Raw genomic sequence first — 16,872 nt, forward strand, 5'->3', positions numbered from 1 at the left:
AAAATTGTGCTATTCCGGCATCACACTGAAGATACAAATGCTCTCCAATGTAATGTAGATACCCAATGTTAGATTGAAATAGGTATAATCTACTACATGCATGGTGGCCAATAATCACCTAATCAGATTATATATATATTTTCCCCCCAAAGTGACTAGAAATGGTCTATGCTAAAAAAAAAAGAAATACAACACCATACCATTATTTTAGTTGGAAGAGCCGCACCAAAAATCATGACAAAAAATTTGTAGAACTATAAGAAAATCCAGTGGTTTTTTTGTTTTGTTTTGTTTTTGTTACTGTTAATGATTTCTTGCTAAAAATTCAAGTAAAAGAGTCAAATTATTTAAAGCACTAAAAAAGCACAGCAGCAGTATACAGTCTGCAATGATTTGAAAATCACTAAGAACACTCTTTAATATTTCCTCATTTGCAGACTACTGCCTATCAAACACGATCTTTGAAGGAAAGGAGTACATCTGTTCTTTTACCAATCTTGAATTTATATTCGATTATAATATAGTAATGACACAAAGTGATGTCACACACAAAAAGCCAAACTGTATGTAATTTTAAAAGCTAACTTCAAAATATGATTCTAATGTCTGTGATAAAAAAATCACATAAATATGTAAAATATAAAATACATCCTAACATAGTTTTTACATGAGCTGAAGTTTACCACTTTTAACATAAAAATTCTGAGATGGAATTAATAAAAAAACAATTTTCGTAGGTACCACAGAGCAATAAGTTTAAATCAGACTATTTTGAGTTGTGTAGCCCTTTATTAGCAACTAAAATAGAAGGTATCTGTTGTACAACACGGGTAGTAATTGACTATAACTGGAGATTTATTATATTCTAATACAGATCATTTATAAATGCAATTTCTTTATTAAAAAGCTTCCACCCTTTTTTTGTTTGTTTGTGTACAATTTGCAAAACTATTCTGAAAGCGGAATATATGTGCACAAGTCTGCAAAGAGTGCAAATTTAGGATATGGTAAATGCTTTACAAGTTACTTTCAAAAAACTGTCTGCCACAGCTGGGCCTTTACATTGCCATCTTTTTTGATCAAAATATTTTGATGCCAACCTTCCTTCCACTGCCCTAAACTATAAAGCATTTTTTAATGAATTGAAATTAAGGAAGGACTACACCTACTAGAAAAGAAGAGAAGAAAGTTCTATTAGTTTGAGGTTTCAGAATCCCCCCAAACCAGGACCAGTATCTTGGTAAGGGCTAGGCGGGGACCCCGGACAGAGAATGAGTATGTGCAGGTGGCATCCCTGAGGATTCAGAGCTTCAGTGGACCGTGAGTGCTCCCGCTGCATAACTCACTGAGCTGTCTTGCCAGTTTCTACACTGGCTTGACTGGGCATAATTCAAAAAGGAAAAGCTCATATTCATTCCATTCTTCTGGAGCTCTGTGATAGCCTAGGGGGAAAAAAAAACTGGTTACGACAGACCTCATATAAAAAGTAAATACTTCTGTGTTGGTGTCTTAACTTTGTCCACTTCACAGCTGAAACCTAGATTTTTTACTCTTCTCTTGATTTGTTTCTTGAGCTTCTTTTTGCATATTATTAAACAGGAAAAAGAGAGTTCCTTACTTCATTCTCTCAAAGAATTTCCCCTAATCTGACTTCTTGATAAATATCAGTCATCTCCCACCCTACCCTTGTTATATTTAACAAAGCCACTTCAAGAAACATGGACCTTTCTCTCTTTTCTCTAAACCAAATCATAGCCACTTCTGTCATGAAATCCTGGTCTCTTCTTCGTCGAACTTTGACTAAATGTCAAATCTATATAAATTAATTTCCAGACCTAAGGGGTAAACCACAATTTTTACTTTAATTGTGGATTGTTTCATTTATTTTATTAAAATTTTATTTGATCCAATTCAATCTAAATTTCCAATTTAGGAAATCAGTGTAGCTTACCTAGTTTAAATTTCAAGAATTAGTTTAAGCCCTGAACAGGCTTTACTTTCAATCAATACTGCTTAAAAGAAATCATTCCTAAAAATCCACAATGTACTATCTTTCAAATTACACTGAACGAACACTGTAGGGTAGGTTCCTACCCTGCACTATTCTAGACTAACATTACCTTCTCCATTATTTCTCTGCCTCCCCAAACAATGAAGGCATTATTGCTTCCTCCTCCCATTCCTGAATTTACTCACACTTTCTTCTCTATTAAAAAGTCTCACATTTTCTTTTAGGAAAGCCACACTGTTTTATTACAGGAGAAGAATATTATTATCTCTTTCAAAAATCCAGCTACCCAGAACTTCTGCCTCTTACTATTATTTACATGAAATATTGTTTTTGTTGTAAAGAGAAAAACATAACAGGCAATCTGTCTCATGTTACTAAATTATGAATATCTGAAGTTCAAGAACAGAATTTTCTGTTTATTTTTAATATAGTCTAGAACATTAAATAAAACCAAAAAATTAATAAGGTTACTTATTACCAAGGATTGCTTTGATTTATATTTGTAAAAAACATATTGGAACTGGCTATTCTAAATAATTTTTCTGCATTTAAAAAAAAGTACCGGCCTATCTCCCAATAACAAATAACTTTATTCATGTAAGCAAAATAACAGAAAGCCAAATTATCTTAAAGATACTAGAAAAAAAAGTTACCTAAAAGCAATGTTCATTAACAAAGTATCACAGATGATAACAATTAAGACATTTTGAAACATCATAGGATCAAATGCTAGAAATCAAGGCTTCCTAAAGATACTCACATTTAATAACACCCCAATGGGATGTCTTCCACATATAGTATTATGGTATTTCTTCAAGTAATTGCTAAAAGATACAGGGTCTAGTTGTTCTATAATATTCATACCCTAAAAAAAGAAGAGAAAAAGAAAATGAAAGAAAAAGAAAAAGTACACAATTTATTATTTCTTAATTACATTTTAAAACTGTTACTTAGAGCTAAACCTAATTTTTCAATTAAGGAGAAGTAAAGAAAAGGAAATTTAAATAATCCTTGTAAAATATCAAACTTATTCATCAAAAGTAATCTCATTATAGTTAGCTCTCAACAATATGTACACTTGATTAACAGAAAACCTTCAGTCCTCAGTTTAGTTTTTTCTGACCTCCTGCTATGTTTCCACACCACCATCACCAATTACCACTTAACTCACAACCCTTAACATTTCACAATTTTACATTTTTCTTCTATAAATGTATTTACAAAAGTAAATCTATTGCAGAAATTAACTTTGCTATATGGCAGGTTTTTTTCTCATAACCATCATATTCCTCCTACCACTAGCATAAATAATTAAGAGTTTACTGTAACTTAGCTAATTCCATAACATACACTTAAATATCAACAGTATGCAAGGCATTCTGAATTATCAATACGATAAAAAGAAGATACCTCTAAGAAAAATGTTAACATAGTTTTAATTAACTTAAAGCTCATAAAAGATAAATGCTTAAGCAAAATAGGCCTTTACGAACTTTTTAAAATAAAGTATTGGCCTGTCTCCCAGTAACAAATAACTTTATTCATGTAAGCAAAATAATGGAAAGCCAAATTATCTTAAAAGCGTTTTATCTCTTGGGGTGGTTGGGTGGTTCAGTCAGCTGAGCATCTCTTAGTTTTGGCTCAGGTCATGAACTCAGAGTCCCGGAAATGAGCCTGGCCATGGGCTCTGCACTCAGCAGGAAGTCTGCTTGAGATCTTCCTCTTCCTCTGTCCCTTTCCCGCCCTCCCTCCCCACTCATGCTCTCGCTCAAATAAGTAAATAAATCTTTAAGGAAAAAAAAAAAAAGAAGAAAGAAAGAAACCTTTTTATCTCTTTATACTTTCAACTGGAATGCTTTATTTTTAAGATTTTAATTCAGAATCAAAAAATTTTAGGACTACTATTAAAACAACCACTATGACTTGGACATTTATTCACACTAAATTCCATACGCTGCAAATCCATTCAAATAATGTGTTCATAATACAGTAATATAGAGCAATTTTAATCAAGCAAATAAATCAATGATTCTCATTCATTCACCAATTATCTTACCTTGTTTCTTATTCAGGTAAAATGTTTAACATTTGTGTTCTACAAACCAGATTAACATATTCTGAGAGAAATGTAAATGGTGGTTTAACTAGGGAATCAACTGATATATTTTGTGTGGTTTTTAAATTATATTTCAACATGTTTTAAAACAACCGCAGTGGAAAAGCACCTAGAGTAATCAGATGAACACTCATCTGAAAAATGATAGTAATCAGTAGATGACATAAAAATACTGCAGTGGTGGCATCAAAATTTAATTTTATAAAGAACCTGTTTTCAGAGCATTCAAATCATTCATAATCATCATCACACTTTCCTGCAAACAGGAAAAGACAGGTATGTGCATGTAATCAACTTTCAATTGACTGCCCATCAATTAGCCACTCTAGACTTGTCCACAATCAGTGTTTAATGCTAAGCTGTTTTCCCCTGCAAACTAGGAGGCTGCCAAATCAATAGTCTCCAGTGACATTTGGTGCAAATTCAGAGAAATATGAAAAAACTTAAAAATTAAACCCAACATAAATAATTAGTACCATAATTCTGGTTCAAAGAATATCACACAATATATTTCTAAACCAAGCAGTAATGCAGAGATGGAGTTACACAAATCTCTTCCACACATATGGATAATCATGATATAACTCCCTAAAAATGAAGGAACTGAGGCATAAATAAGGCTAAAACCTTGCCTCTGAATTTCTAATCTGAGGCTCTTTCTCACTCACTAGTCTGCTTCATGCAGCCTAAGAGACATACGAACAATTCTTTAAATACTCTCACAGCTATAATTGGTACACACACTTTAAGAGAACTTTTAATGTTCTTGGATGAAGTCTGGGACAGCTGACCTTAAATAGAACTCTACTCATTAATATATTATGTGACACTAAGGTTCTGAGGTGCATGTTAATGTTAAAATCTTAAAGTACATTTTGAACAAACTTACCACATTCATATGCTGACATGAAGAATTCAAAGACAAGAAAACTAATCAAATTTGTTTAAAAAAAAGAATTCAAGAAATTTCATATAGAAAGATATAAAATAAAGTTATGAATGTAGAGAAGACACTACTAAATAAAGTGTTTGAAATTAAGATATAATGGTTAAATGACAATGGGGAAAAGAAAAAATTGAGATGATGGAAATTAAGGGATAAAATTTAAATATTTAATCCCCTAAAGTGTGTTATGTACCTACTAGGGCAAGAATCAATTCCACTATAATCATTCTCTGACAAATAAAGATAGTGACCAAGTATGCAGTTCTATAAAGAAGGGATATAGAGAAAAAAATAAGGCTTTTCTCAAGAGGGAAATTCTCCAATTGGAAAATTCACAAAGTATGCAAACAATAGCAATAATGATAATGAGAGACAGGGCATCTATTAAGTAATACAGAACACTGGCAAATATACTTTTGTATATATTTATATCTTGATGTTAACAACTTTTAAATCATAGTTACCAAAATTTCAAGAAGATGAAAATGTTAATTTGATACTACTGCCAACAGCCAAAATTCCAAGATGAAGAAACAAAGTACTTCCCCACTAAGCTTAGTTAACTCTTCAATTACTTAAAATACTTGATCAGTGAATCTGAAGTCCAGGTGATGAAAATCCTACCTACGGCCTAGCATACTGAGAATCTGTTCACATGAACTTAAATCCAATATGAAGTAGTGAAGATCTAAGATAAAAAGCAGATATCATAAACACCAAAAGCCAATATCCATCATGATTTGGGTTTCTGAGAAATTTAGGGGCTTCAGCAAGAAATCCTCAGATTGAAAGTTAACTCCGTACTGTGAGGGGGAACAAGAGCAGAGGGAATCCATCATAATGCTGACTCTCTAAGCAACGAGTGAAAGCTTGTAATGTTCAATCCCAAGTGACAATCCTAAACTGAACAGTTTTAACTGATAGAGCAGCATATTCAGGACTCTCATAAGACAACAAAGATCTTCCCTTTTTAAAAAGTTTATATATAGGGACACCCGGGTGGCTTAGTTGGTCAAGCGTCTGCCTTCAGCTCAGGTTATGATCTTGGGATCCTGGGATCAAGCCTGAAATGGGGCTTCCTGTTCAGCAGGGAGTCTAGGGGGTCTGTTTCTCCCTCTCACTTCCCCTCTATGCTTTTTCTTTCTCTCAAATAAATAAATAAAATCTTTAAAAAACTTTTTAAAAGTTTGAACATTATAAAATATTTAATTTAATTTTAAATACTATCACCAGAAGCAATCTCCATTTATAGTAACAAACACAAAAAAGAAACAAAACTATTTTAGAGGACTTTAAGAAATTAGAACTAGAACCATAGGTCTTTTTATTATGAACACTTAACTAATCACCATATTATCTTGTGAGTAGGCCTCAGAGTAAGGATATATATTTATGTTGGAGAGATGGATGTACCTTTAGGTGGACAAGGTGGGGAAAGGAAATACTCTGCCTTCAGTAAGGGGCATCAAGAGAAAATCTTACAGTCAAAGAAATTTCATGGGGAAAAAAAAATCACCCTAAAGATAGCAGTGCTAAGAGCAATATACTAATAAGTAGCTATCTTAAAAGATGATATTATAAAACCTTATACCAAAGACTACTAAAGAAACTATTGTCTTGAGTTCGAGAAAGAAGTCTAAGTACACAAATCTGAACAATTTCACTTTCAAAAGAGTTGAAAGAACGGTAGCTGAAGTTCAAATTAAATAAAGTGACTACTAATAAATCTGGAAGGAAAACATATCGTAAGGATGCCTACAATGACATTTTCAGACTCTCTTTGCCAAATCATAAATAATTTGGCAATGTCCATAATGAAATATTGGTCTATATCAAAAGTGGCTTGAAAAAAAAACATGATTATGTGATATATATATAAAACATATATGTATGTACTTATGTACGGTTAATGTTTCCAGTATGTAATATCAAAAGTTCACAAAAATGAGTGTCTTAAAATATGTTCTGCTTTGTAATTACTGAAATTACAACGTTCTAATTACCAAAAACATGATCAGCAGCCAATACTAATATAACACTTTTACAATCTCCTGTAACTAGTTACTTTTTCCCCACTTACAACATTTGGAAGATCCAGTTTATTTTCCTACATATTTTTCTTCAAATATTTTTTTCACATAACTTGATTCCAAGATACTCAAATGCTAGAGATGTAATTATTTTGTAATAAGAGGAACAGCTATTTTTATTTTGCTTTGGAACCTAGAAACACTTTTACTTTTTATTTTAGTAACTCTATTTAATAAGTAACTCTATTTAATAAGACTTTTCTGATAACAAAAAAAGAGCTAAAACTAATTAACATACTAATTTTGAAAAGACTATACCTAAGATTTTATACCTAAATAAATTTTCATCCTATCAAATTTTCAAAATGTGTAATGATTACAATTCAGAACTGATAACATGTTTTAGTACTTTATACAGAGAACACTTCCAATTATATTTGCTCTGAAAAGATTGCATATAGAAACTAAGATACTGGTTCTCAAATGAATGAAATTATTTATAACATAAAATGGCACTTTAGAAAAGGAATATATACAGAGGGATAGTCACCATTTGGTTATATAAATCAATTAAGAAAATACGTTATATAAGAACTTAATAGTGAGTGTACATATATATATATAAACACACATATATATAAACATACATACATAACCATATGTATAGACCTATCCACTCTTATTATTTTAATCCACTTTAACCCCCAGAAGTGACTTACAACTTGAATTAAAAACATGCTAATAAAAGAACAGAACACTTACGAACCATTTAAAACTTCTATATATAAACAGAAAAGGACCACAAAAATCTGACTCCAAGTCAAATATTATATCAAATATTAAATCCAGATGTGTTAACAAGAAGCAAATACTTAATATTCAGAAATTATATTCCAGACTAAATAAAAATTTAAAAATTATGTCCCTGATTTTGGACACCTAAAGTAAGGTAAATCAGATGCAGATTTAGAAGTCAATATTAAACTTACTGGTTCTGTATACCCTTTTTGAGCAAAAATTTATAATTTCAAAGACTTAGAAGCTACCAAAAAAGGCAATAACTATAGAATTATGAGAATCATGCCAATGGGTTATTGTTACCCTTTTTGCTCTGCCTCAAAGTAGGAAACCAAGGTCTATCTGTCTGATAAAAATATACCTCAAGAAGGTTAAGTAAAGCTAGTCCTCTTAAGGCTAAAAGAATAGTTAAGTATGGATGTTTATATATAACACATAGAATAATTAGTAAAATAATACTGAAGTGTTTAAATGTGACCATACTTCTAAAGAGTTCCAAAGGATGCTACTATGTTCAGTGACTTCAGAGTACCAGGTAAACTAATATTTTAGAGAAAACATCTCTCTGTGCTAAAAGCATTAATTCACGGATTTACAAATTTTTACATGTGCAAAATTAAATGCTGCCTAATTAAAGTTGGCAAATGATTTAAAGAGCTGAACAGAAAGCAAGAGGAGATAAATAGGAAATTTGTTCTACTCAACAGATTAGGGGCCATAACAGGACAGTGTTGTGTACTACAAAGCAAACTGAGGAATTAAAAGATGTTGGGACTCCTCCCACACTACCAGAAGGCACATCTCCAGGGGCACCATGGGCAAGTCTACTTTGAAAAAGTCCCATGGGTGATGGAAATTGTAAAAACAAAGTTAAGGATTACTATAGTAGACAATCTCTCTGACCATCTACATGTTACTTACTTAACTCCAGACCTCTTGAACTTATTCCAGACCTCTTCCCCAGGCTTACAACCAATACAGTCAATTCTGTAGCAAAGCCCTTCTGAATGACTTCTAAAGTAATGTAACTAGGGGTGCCCGGGTGACTCTCAGTCTGCTTCTCCCTCTTCCTCTGTCCCCCTCACTCTTGTGCTCTCTCTCAAAAATAAATAAAATCTTTTTAAAAATAACATAAAATAATGTAACTACATCATTTCTTTGCACTTACATACATTTCTTACCCTGGAATATAAAGCCCTATATTATCCAGCCTCTGCCTATCCCTCTTGCCACAGCTTGTACCACTCTTATCCTTATCTACCATACTCCTGCAACACTGGTCTTTTTTTTTTTTTTTTTTTCTTCATACCCAGCCTCTTTCCTATCTTAAGGACTTTGCACAGGCAGGTCCTTCTGTCCAGAATGCTCTTTCCTCTGATCTTTACTTGGTTTGGTCCTTCTTATCTCTCAGTTTAATGTTTCTCCTCAGGGCAGTCTTTCTCCAACCACTTAACCACCAATCACTTGAATCATTTACTATTTCAAAATCCTTTCAATATTTTCTGTACAGCACAGATCGCTTTTGGAAACTAACATATATATAAATATAAATATAAATATATATATCTTTACTCTTTTTTTTTAATGTATCTCCTCCTGTTAGAATAAAAGTTCTGTAAGTAATGAAGTAAGTGTAAGTAAGAGTAAGTGTGTGTGTTTACTGCCCTAACTCCAATGGTGCCTAGGACTATAAATGCACTAAAAAATAATTGGCAAAATGAAAATCCAAATGCCAACTTGATATCTCCACTTGGATATCTTAAATGCAACAGCAAATATAACATATCCTTAATGTGATTTATGATTTCCCTACCTCCTAAAATATCAGTCCTATCTTCTTGTGATTTAAATCTAAGTGAACAGTACCAATACCCAACCAGCAGCATAAGCCAGACATCTAGGAGTTATTCTTGAGAACTTCCTTTCCCAGCAAGTTCAATCAATCTCCAAGTTCCATCATTAATTTATCTCTTATATGTACTGATCATATCCACTCTGTCCCTCTCTTCCATCATCACCACCCCATCCACTGTCTGAATTACCATTTGTCACCTGGATTACCAAAATGGTCTATGCATTTTTCCTTTGACCTCCCTCGAACCCACCTTGACACTGCAGCTGTATGAGCTATTCAAATACAATCTGATCTTATCATTCTCCTATTTAATACCCTTTAAACAGCCTGTTCTAGGAGTGCCTGGGTGGTTCAGTCAGTTAAGTGTCTGTCAATAAAACCCTTAAAATAAATAAACAGCCTGTTCTAGATCCTCTAGCTTCATTTCTCACTACTACTCCCAGTCCATTCATCCACCGATCCACTCAACAATTGCATATATTGAGTACCCAATGAAAGGCTGGTACAAAATGGACAAAGATCCTGATCTCATGAAGCTTACAGTCTAATAGAAGAGGTTATCACCAAACAAATCAACAGATAGTAAGTCACACAGTAATTAATACTGAGAAGAAAACTTAAGGTCATGGAACAACCATTTACTGTAGGAGCATAATGGAAATCTATGAATATATTTTTGGGTTGTCCCAATAATTAAAAGATACTAGTGGGTGGTATCCAGGCATGCTGATTGTCCTATAATACAAGATACTCCCACACACAAATAATTGTTCTCATCCCATAACACTCTTGACATGCCTACATAGGTGAAAAACCTGGGCGCCTGGGTGGCTCAGTGGGTTAAGCCTCTGCCTTTGGCTCAGGTCACAATATAAGGGTCCTGGGATCGAGCCCCACATTGGGCTCTCTGATCAGCGGGAAGCCTGCTTCTCCCTCTCTCTCCCTGCCTCTCGGCCTACTTGTGATCTCTCTCTCTGTCAAATAAATAAGCAAAATCTTAAAAAAAAAAAAAACAACCCTGCTGGGGCACCTGGGTGGCTCAGTGGGTTAAAGCCTCTGCCTTTGGCTCAGGTCATGATCCCAGGATCATGTGGGATAGAGCCCCACATCGGTCTCTCTGCTCAGCAGGGGGCCTGCTTCCTCCTCTCTCTCTGCCTGACTCTGCCTACTTGTGATCTCTATCTGTCAAATACATAAATAAAATCTTAAAAAAAAAACCCTGCTAATAATTATCTAGACCCTTAACTCTATTTTATACATAAATACTAATAAGTTTTACATGGTTTTAATATACAGATTTCCAAGGAATGGCCATATTCATATAAAGTAAGGGAAGGCTGTACTTTGTTTAGTTTACAACTTTACTAGGAATTACTCACGATTTTGGAAAATCAAGTCACCCAGCAATGCACCTTAGTAATATGAGTCACAAACATAAAATAACTGTTTAGGTTTGGATTGATAGCTGTTATAGTAATGATATAATGTGTAAGCATCTACTTCATAGTGTCTTCTAATATAGTTAGAATTCGGGCCCTTACAGTATTAAAAATTTATTAGTTTATCATAAATTACTTTCCCCTTATTTCTTTCTCATATTACAGTTAGGGTACTCACTTAATTTAATTATGTATATAGGAAGATTATATTCATTACTTCATTACTTCATTCACCTGAAAAGTATTTACTGAACTACTAATGTTCTAATCACTACTCTAAGCACCCTGGATACACTGGAGAACAAAATAAATATCCTGACTAACAAAACTATAATAAATAAGTAGAATATTTAGTTTGTTGAAAGAAAAACTGCAGCACGATAAGGTCCGTTGGGAATGCTGAGAAGGTGGAGTGATGATGCAAAATTGAACTGGGAAGTCGGTGTGTCTTGCTGGGAAGGTAAAGCTGAGCAAAGCCACAAAGTCAGACAGTCAAGTACAAAAAGGGCCAAAGCCCTAAGGTAGGCACATCTATATCATCCTCACAGGACAATAAGGAGAGTATGTGCCCTAAGTAATTCTTACAGCTCCGTATTGGAATAACTTCTTTCTTAGTCTGCTCAACGACTGCACTGAAAGTTCTGTTAAGTGAAAGACAATGTTTTATCTTCTTAACGTCTTCAGTACTTCACACAGTACCAGACACACAGAAGACACGCATTAACCACTTGCTACATGAACAAAATAAATGATGACATAATCAGAAAAGTTTTCTGACGCAACTGAGAATTACGCCTCAGAAAAGTAAGATGAGAACTAGAAGCCAAGAAAGGATTAAATGACTGACGTGACATCATAAATCCAAAAGAAAAGTCAGTAGATTAAGTCCAAACAAAATTCCAAAGGTAAAAGTATTAGGCTATAATCGGATCTAAGTAACAAGATAAATTTAAATATGATAAAATCTACGTATAATAAAATCTCCTGGGTAACTAAATTTGCATTCATTCCATTTGGCTTTTAATAAAATATAAGGAATAACCTACCTATGGTTTTAGATCCAGATTCCTCACTAAAATGTTTTATCAACTTTAGACTAAATAGTCTTGTACTAAAACATATGCATAAAGCTTTTCAAACAGTGGTAAAGTTGATTTCAACATATCACTGACTTAAAGTCTGACAGATTTAAAGACAATTTAGAGACCACCTATTTCAAGTCTCTCATCTCTGAGATGACAAATTGAGGACTAGAGAACTGAAATGATCTGTCAAAAGTCAAAGCCAATAAGTGATAAACCTCCTATATTTAATATTCTAAGTTTAAAAACACAAAATGATCTGCATGACTTTTCAAATATGAAAACAATTACTCCAACTACCATACTATTTTAAGGAAAATGACAGCAGGATCAGTGTCTGTTGTACTACCGGGCCAGATAAGAATACAATCATATTTTTAAATTCTCTATTTAAACAACAAAATGAAATACCACTTAAGAAAATCCGAATGGCCAAAAAATATAATAATAAAATAAACTTAGAATTTGCTATGGTTGTTTCTGCTTAAAAATAAGTAATGGCGTTAGTATCCTGTCATCCCTAAACCTGAGACACTCCCCCAAATAGCATCTAAAAATCTATATATTATTCTTTTCTTACTAATCAAATAAAATTAAGATAAAGGAAATTTCAACTAATAAAAAAGGGATTATTTTTATAATCAATATTCATATGATTGTAAATTATATTTTGCACATTTAGTTAAATAAAGATAGGGAAAGAATTATTAGTCCACTGTATATTTCAACATATTAAGTCTTGAATCACTAATCTGAAATCAAAGAAAATACCTTAGAGCATTAAAACCCCACACCTGAAAGACTTACCATTTTATCTAGATGTTCAATGGATCTATAAATCTCCCCCTGGGATTCATCATAGTAACTGTAACGGAACCTTTGACCTTGAAACAAATATCATGTACAAAATAAAATAGGGAAAAATTAGAAGCTAAAAAGAAAGCAAGCGCTTACCAAATAATTTCAGTTCTCATGGAAGGCAAAGCACAGCTTAAGCCTCTGAGAGAATCATTCCCAAGAGCCCTTGTACATAAAAATAAAAGGCATATTTGGGAAGTAATAAAGAAATGATATATCACCAGTGTTTTATGATGTTAAAAACTACTTCAAACTGTAGAACCTTAAAGTCACAAGCAATACAAAAGACTAAGGAAACAAAACAGCTTAAAAGTTAGAAGCATTGTTAAACATATTATATCACTCTGTAATGGAAGGTAAACCCAAAGAATATGATTCAAGGAAATCTGGTTTAAGGAAACTATCTCAGTGTAACAAATCAATGAAATCAATGAAAGCTTAGCTTTTGCTGTATAAATGCAAAGATTTGATCTCTATTACAGAAAAAAAATGTGCAGGTCAGAGATATATTGTGGCTTATGTGATTTTTATGACCTCAATAAAAAAATTTATCTCATTTTTGCAAAACTCTCTACTTGAAAAAAGATCGATACAAGTGCCTTATAATAGGAGGCACAAAAGGATAAATACAATTGTCCTGCTCTGACAATAAAATCTCAGTAAGAGTACAAGGACAGAACATTCACATTTAGCTCTTCTCCAAGAAAGAGAGGGTAAGCTGGAAGAAGCTTGAAAAGAAGACAGAAAACAAAAGGCTCAGGTAATAAATTTGGCTCCCTATTATAGTCGTATAAAAACCAAAAGTTAAACATATTCATAAATAATTGTGGTATGTTATTCCACAGATTATGCTCTATTTCAGACACATCTACATTTGTATATCTGTGATGCCCATATTTCTTAGAACTCATTACTTTTATATTTAGCTATTTTTAAAGATTCACCAAAATACATTTTAAAGGTATATGAGTACACCAGTCATGTATGCACACACTCTGTGTCTTGTGCTTCATTTTTAGAGCAAAGTTCACATATACAATTATTATCCTCACTCCTGAGAAGATGGGTTTCTTTGATCGGATACTTATGATTTTTAAGTTCTCTGTTTATCTTACTAAAAAAAAAAGATCATCTTATAAATGATGAGTGATGCAAAATAAAAAAACTCTTTTGGTGATCTCTTTTGGAAAAAACCACACATCACAGGTATCCACACTTCCTTTACTTGTTGATTTTAATCATCTTTGATGGTCATCTTTCTAGACTATACTGTATTTCCTTAACTTTCACATTTTAACTTTGCACACACATTAATATGTATGATTACTCATGTAACAGTTCTTATTTTCCCTCAAGAGCTTCTATTAAATCAGTACTGCATCTTATAATTCATGAAATCCCAGAATCAAGCAATAAGGTTCTAAGACAATTATCTGCTTTCTAAATATAACAACCATTTTTATAAACATTGAGGATTACTACATGTCACCATAACTATGAGATCAATTACAATCCTTGCACTAAAAAGATGCTTAAACAATGACAATTCATTACTCAATGCCCTTATATTAATTAACTCATCAGACATTTCTTTCAAAATTCAGAGTTAGGTATAGTTTTGTTTTTCTTTACAGAATATACACACTTACTACTACCTAATAGCGAGAACTATATAATTGGACCCTATTTTTCCTACTTGCCAGACGGCTATTGGAAGGCTCAAAGAAAATCTAAAGTCTGTTGCAATAACTTCTTGATTCAATTCACCGGTACTAAATTTCTACTTTGATTTCAAAGGTCTTTTGACAGAGTTGCCCCAAATCTTTTGTGAAATAAACAAATTATTAATCTTAGACAAGAAACTTCTGATTCACTGTCAACTGTAGTAAGAGTAATATCCTTGGAAGCAATCAAGATGAATATTTTTTGAACCTGAACTACTTCAGGTTTATACTAATACATTCTCTTTTTCTTGTTTGAGGAGATAGCTGTTAGTTTTAGCTGTCAATAATCCCTGTGACTGGGATGTAATTGTCTAATCTGAAAACTGCTACTCTTCAGGTATACAGAAAAATGCATGTACTTTTTCTACTCAAGTCTTTTCTGCTTATTTCCAAGTTCAGAGCTGCTGTTTCAAATGACTGAAGTTGGTCAAAGCTGCCTTAATCACAAGCGGAAAGGAAAGTACAACTATACTTAGAAATGCTGCCATGTTCATATGGACCATTTTCACTGTAACTCTGACTTAACTACTTCTGAAGTAAGAGAAAAATACATAAAATGTTTTGAATACTTTAAAATGCCAAATCAACATGTGATTTAAAAAGAACGACAAAATGCACAGGAAATTGATGAGGAAATGTTTAACATTTTGCTATCTACCTCTTGCTACTCTTTAGGTGTTTGCATTTTGTAGCTGAAGAATCTAGAAATATTTTATGAGCTCTAAATAATGTATCAATTAAGTAGCTAAATCCACACTACATAGAGCTACTACACTGAAAAAATATCTTAAACGGCTCAACTTAGAATAAGTTTTAAAAATTATACAAGCATTTAAAAATTACTTGAGTAATTCATTCTGGTCAATATACATACAGAAAGCATCTAAATCAAAGTAAGTAGTTTCCATCATCCTAGCCTATCCGTGGGGGTGGAAGCAGGAGGTGTGTGCACACACACGCGTGCACACACACACACACACCACTTTAGTTATACACCTCTTGGAATTTGAATGCAAAAAATCTTTTGTATCTAATTATCAAAAAGAAGTTTATCAAGATTTTATTTAATGAGAAATGAAAGAAATGACAACACTAGCACAATACACTGTTCATAAATGCACCTTTAATCAAATATTTTCTGTTGATGTATTATGACTTCATGTTTAACTCACAAGCAGACATTTTGTTTTATAACACTTCTAACATTCAGTAAAGCTTATGCATCTAAACTGAGCAAACACAGGTGCCTCTGTACCTGGAGAACTGGACTTGTATACTTTTGTAAGTATGAATAAAGCATATCACATAGTAAGAGAAAATTACTTACCTGAAACTTATCCTTTCAGAAGGTACACTGGGAAAATGGATTCTTTGAGCCCCTGTTTCAACTCCAAGTATGAGCTTTCTAGCTTTAAGAGCCATTGACACTGCCCCTAGGGGCAGCACAAGCTTTGGAACTCCCCTAGTGAGTATGTCAGTAGTTTCTTCAGGTGCCTTCCCTCAGTTCTTTTCAAATTCAAAAGATGAGAGGAAAAATAACCCAAGAAAAAAAATCCTGTAAAGCAGAAACCTTACTCTTTGAGGGAAGGAGGGTAGCTCATTTGTGAATCCATTCCAGAGCACGCTTTCTGAGAAAAAGAAATACAGGTAAGTAATTTTCCCATCTCCAAAGGTGACTGGTGATTAATGAGTGGATTCACAGAGTGTGGAGAGTAAGCTCCAGGGATGTCTGTTCAACACACAACAATCAACTAATGAGGACAAACATAACAATGAATGGTACAAGAACCAACACTGCTTTTTAAGTGCCTCAAAACAAAAAATAAAAAAATAGCAAATACCTCAACATTAAGCTATACACTGGTTTGCAGAAATAAACAATGAGCTTGGAAAGTTGATTTTAAAGCCCCCAAAAAGATTAGTGAACAAAATAGACTTTCAGACATATGTCCAGTAAAAATTGTACTGTTACACATTCACTTAATCACTTTATGTTTCTATGTTAAAGCATTT

The 16,872-nt window shown here is 33.0% G+C and overlaps 1 protein-coding gene across 3 annotated transcripts in view; it reads right to left on the reverse strand.

Moving 5' to 3' along the window:
- Nucleotides 1-775: 775 nt before the first annotated feature.
- Nucleotides 776-16,872, reverse strand: part of MEMO1 (mediator of cell motility 1) — a 116,748-nt gene continuing 100,651 nt past the window's right edge. For all 3 annotated transcript variants that reach the window (XM_045978877.1, XM_045978875.1, XM_045978878.1), the window contains 3 exons: nucleotides 13,085-13,161; nucleotides 2,772-2,876; nucleotides 776-1,442 (listed from right to left, as the gene is read on the reverse strand). In XM_045978877.1, the coding sequence (XP_045834833.1) occupies nucleotides 1,311-1,442; nucleotides 2,772-2,876; nucleotides 13,085-13,161 (314 nt within the window). In that variant the 3' untranslated portion in view covers nucleotides 776-1,310. The remainder of the gene's footprint in view (nucleotides 1,443-2,771; nucleotides 2,877-13,084; nucleotides 13,162-16,872) is intronic.

This window comes from Meles meles, chromosome 15 (genome assembly GCF_922984935.1).
Source record: "Meles meles chromosome 15, mMelMel3.1 paternal haplotype, whole genome shotgun sequence".
Lineage (NCBI taxonomy): Eukaryota > Metazoa > Chordata > Mammalia > Carnivora > Mustelidae > Meles > Meles meles.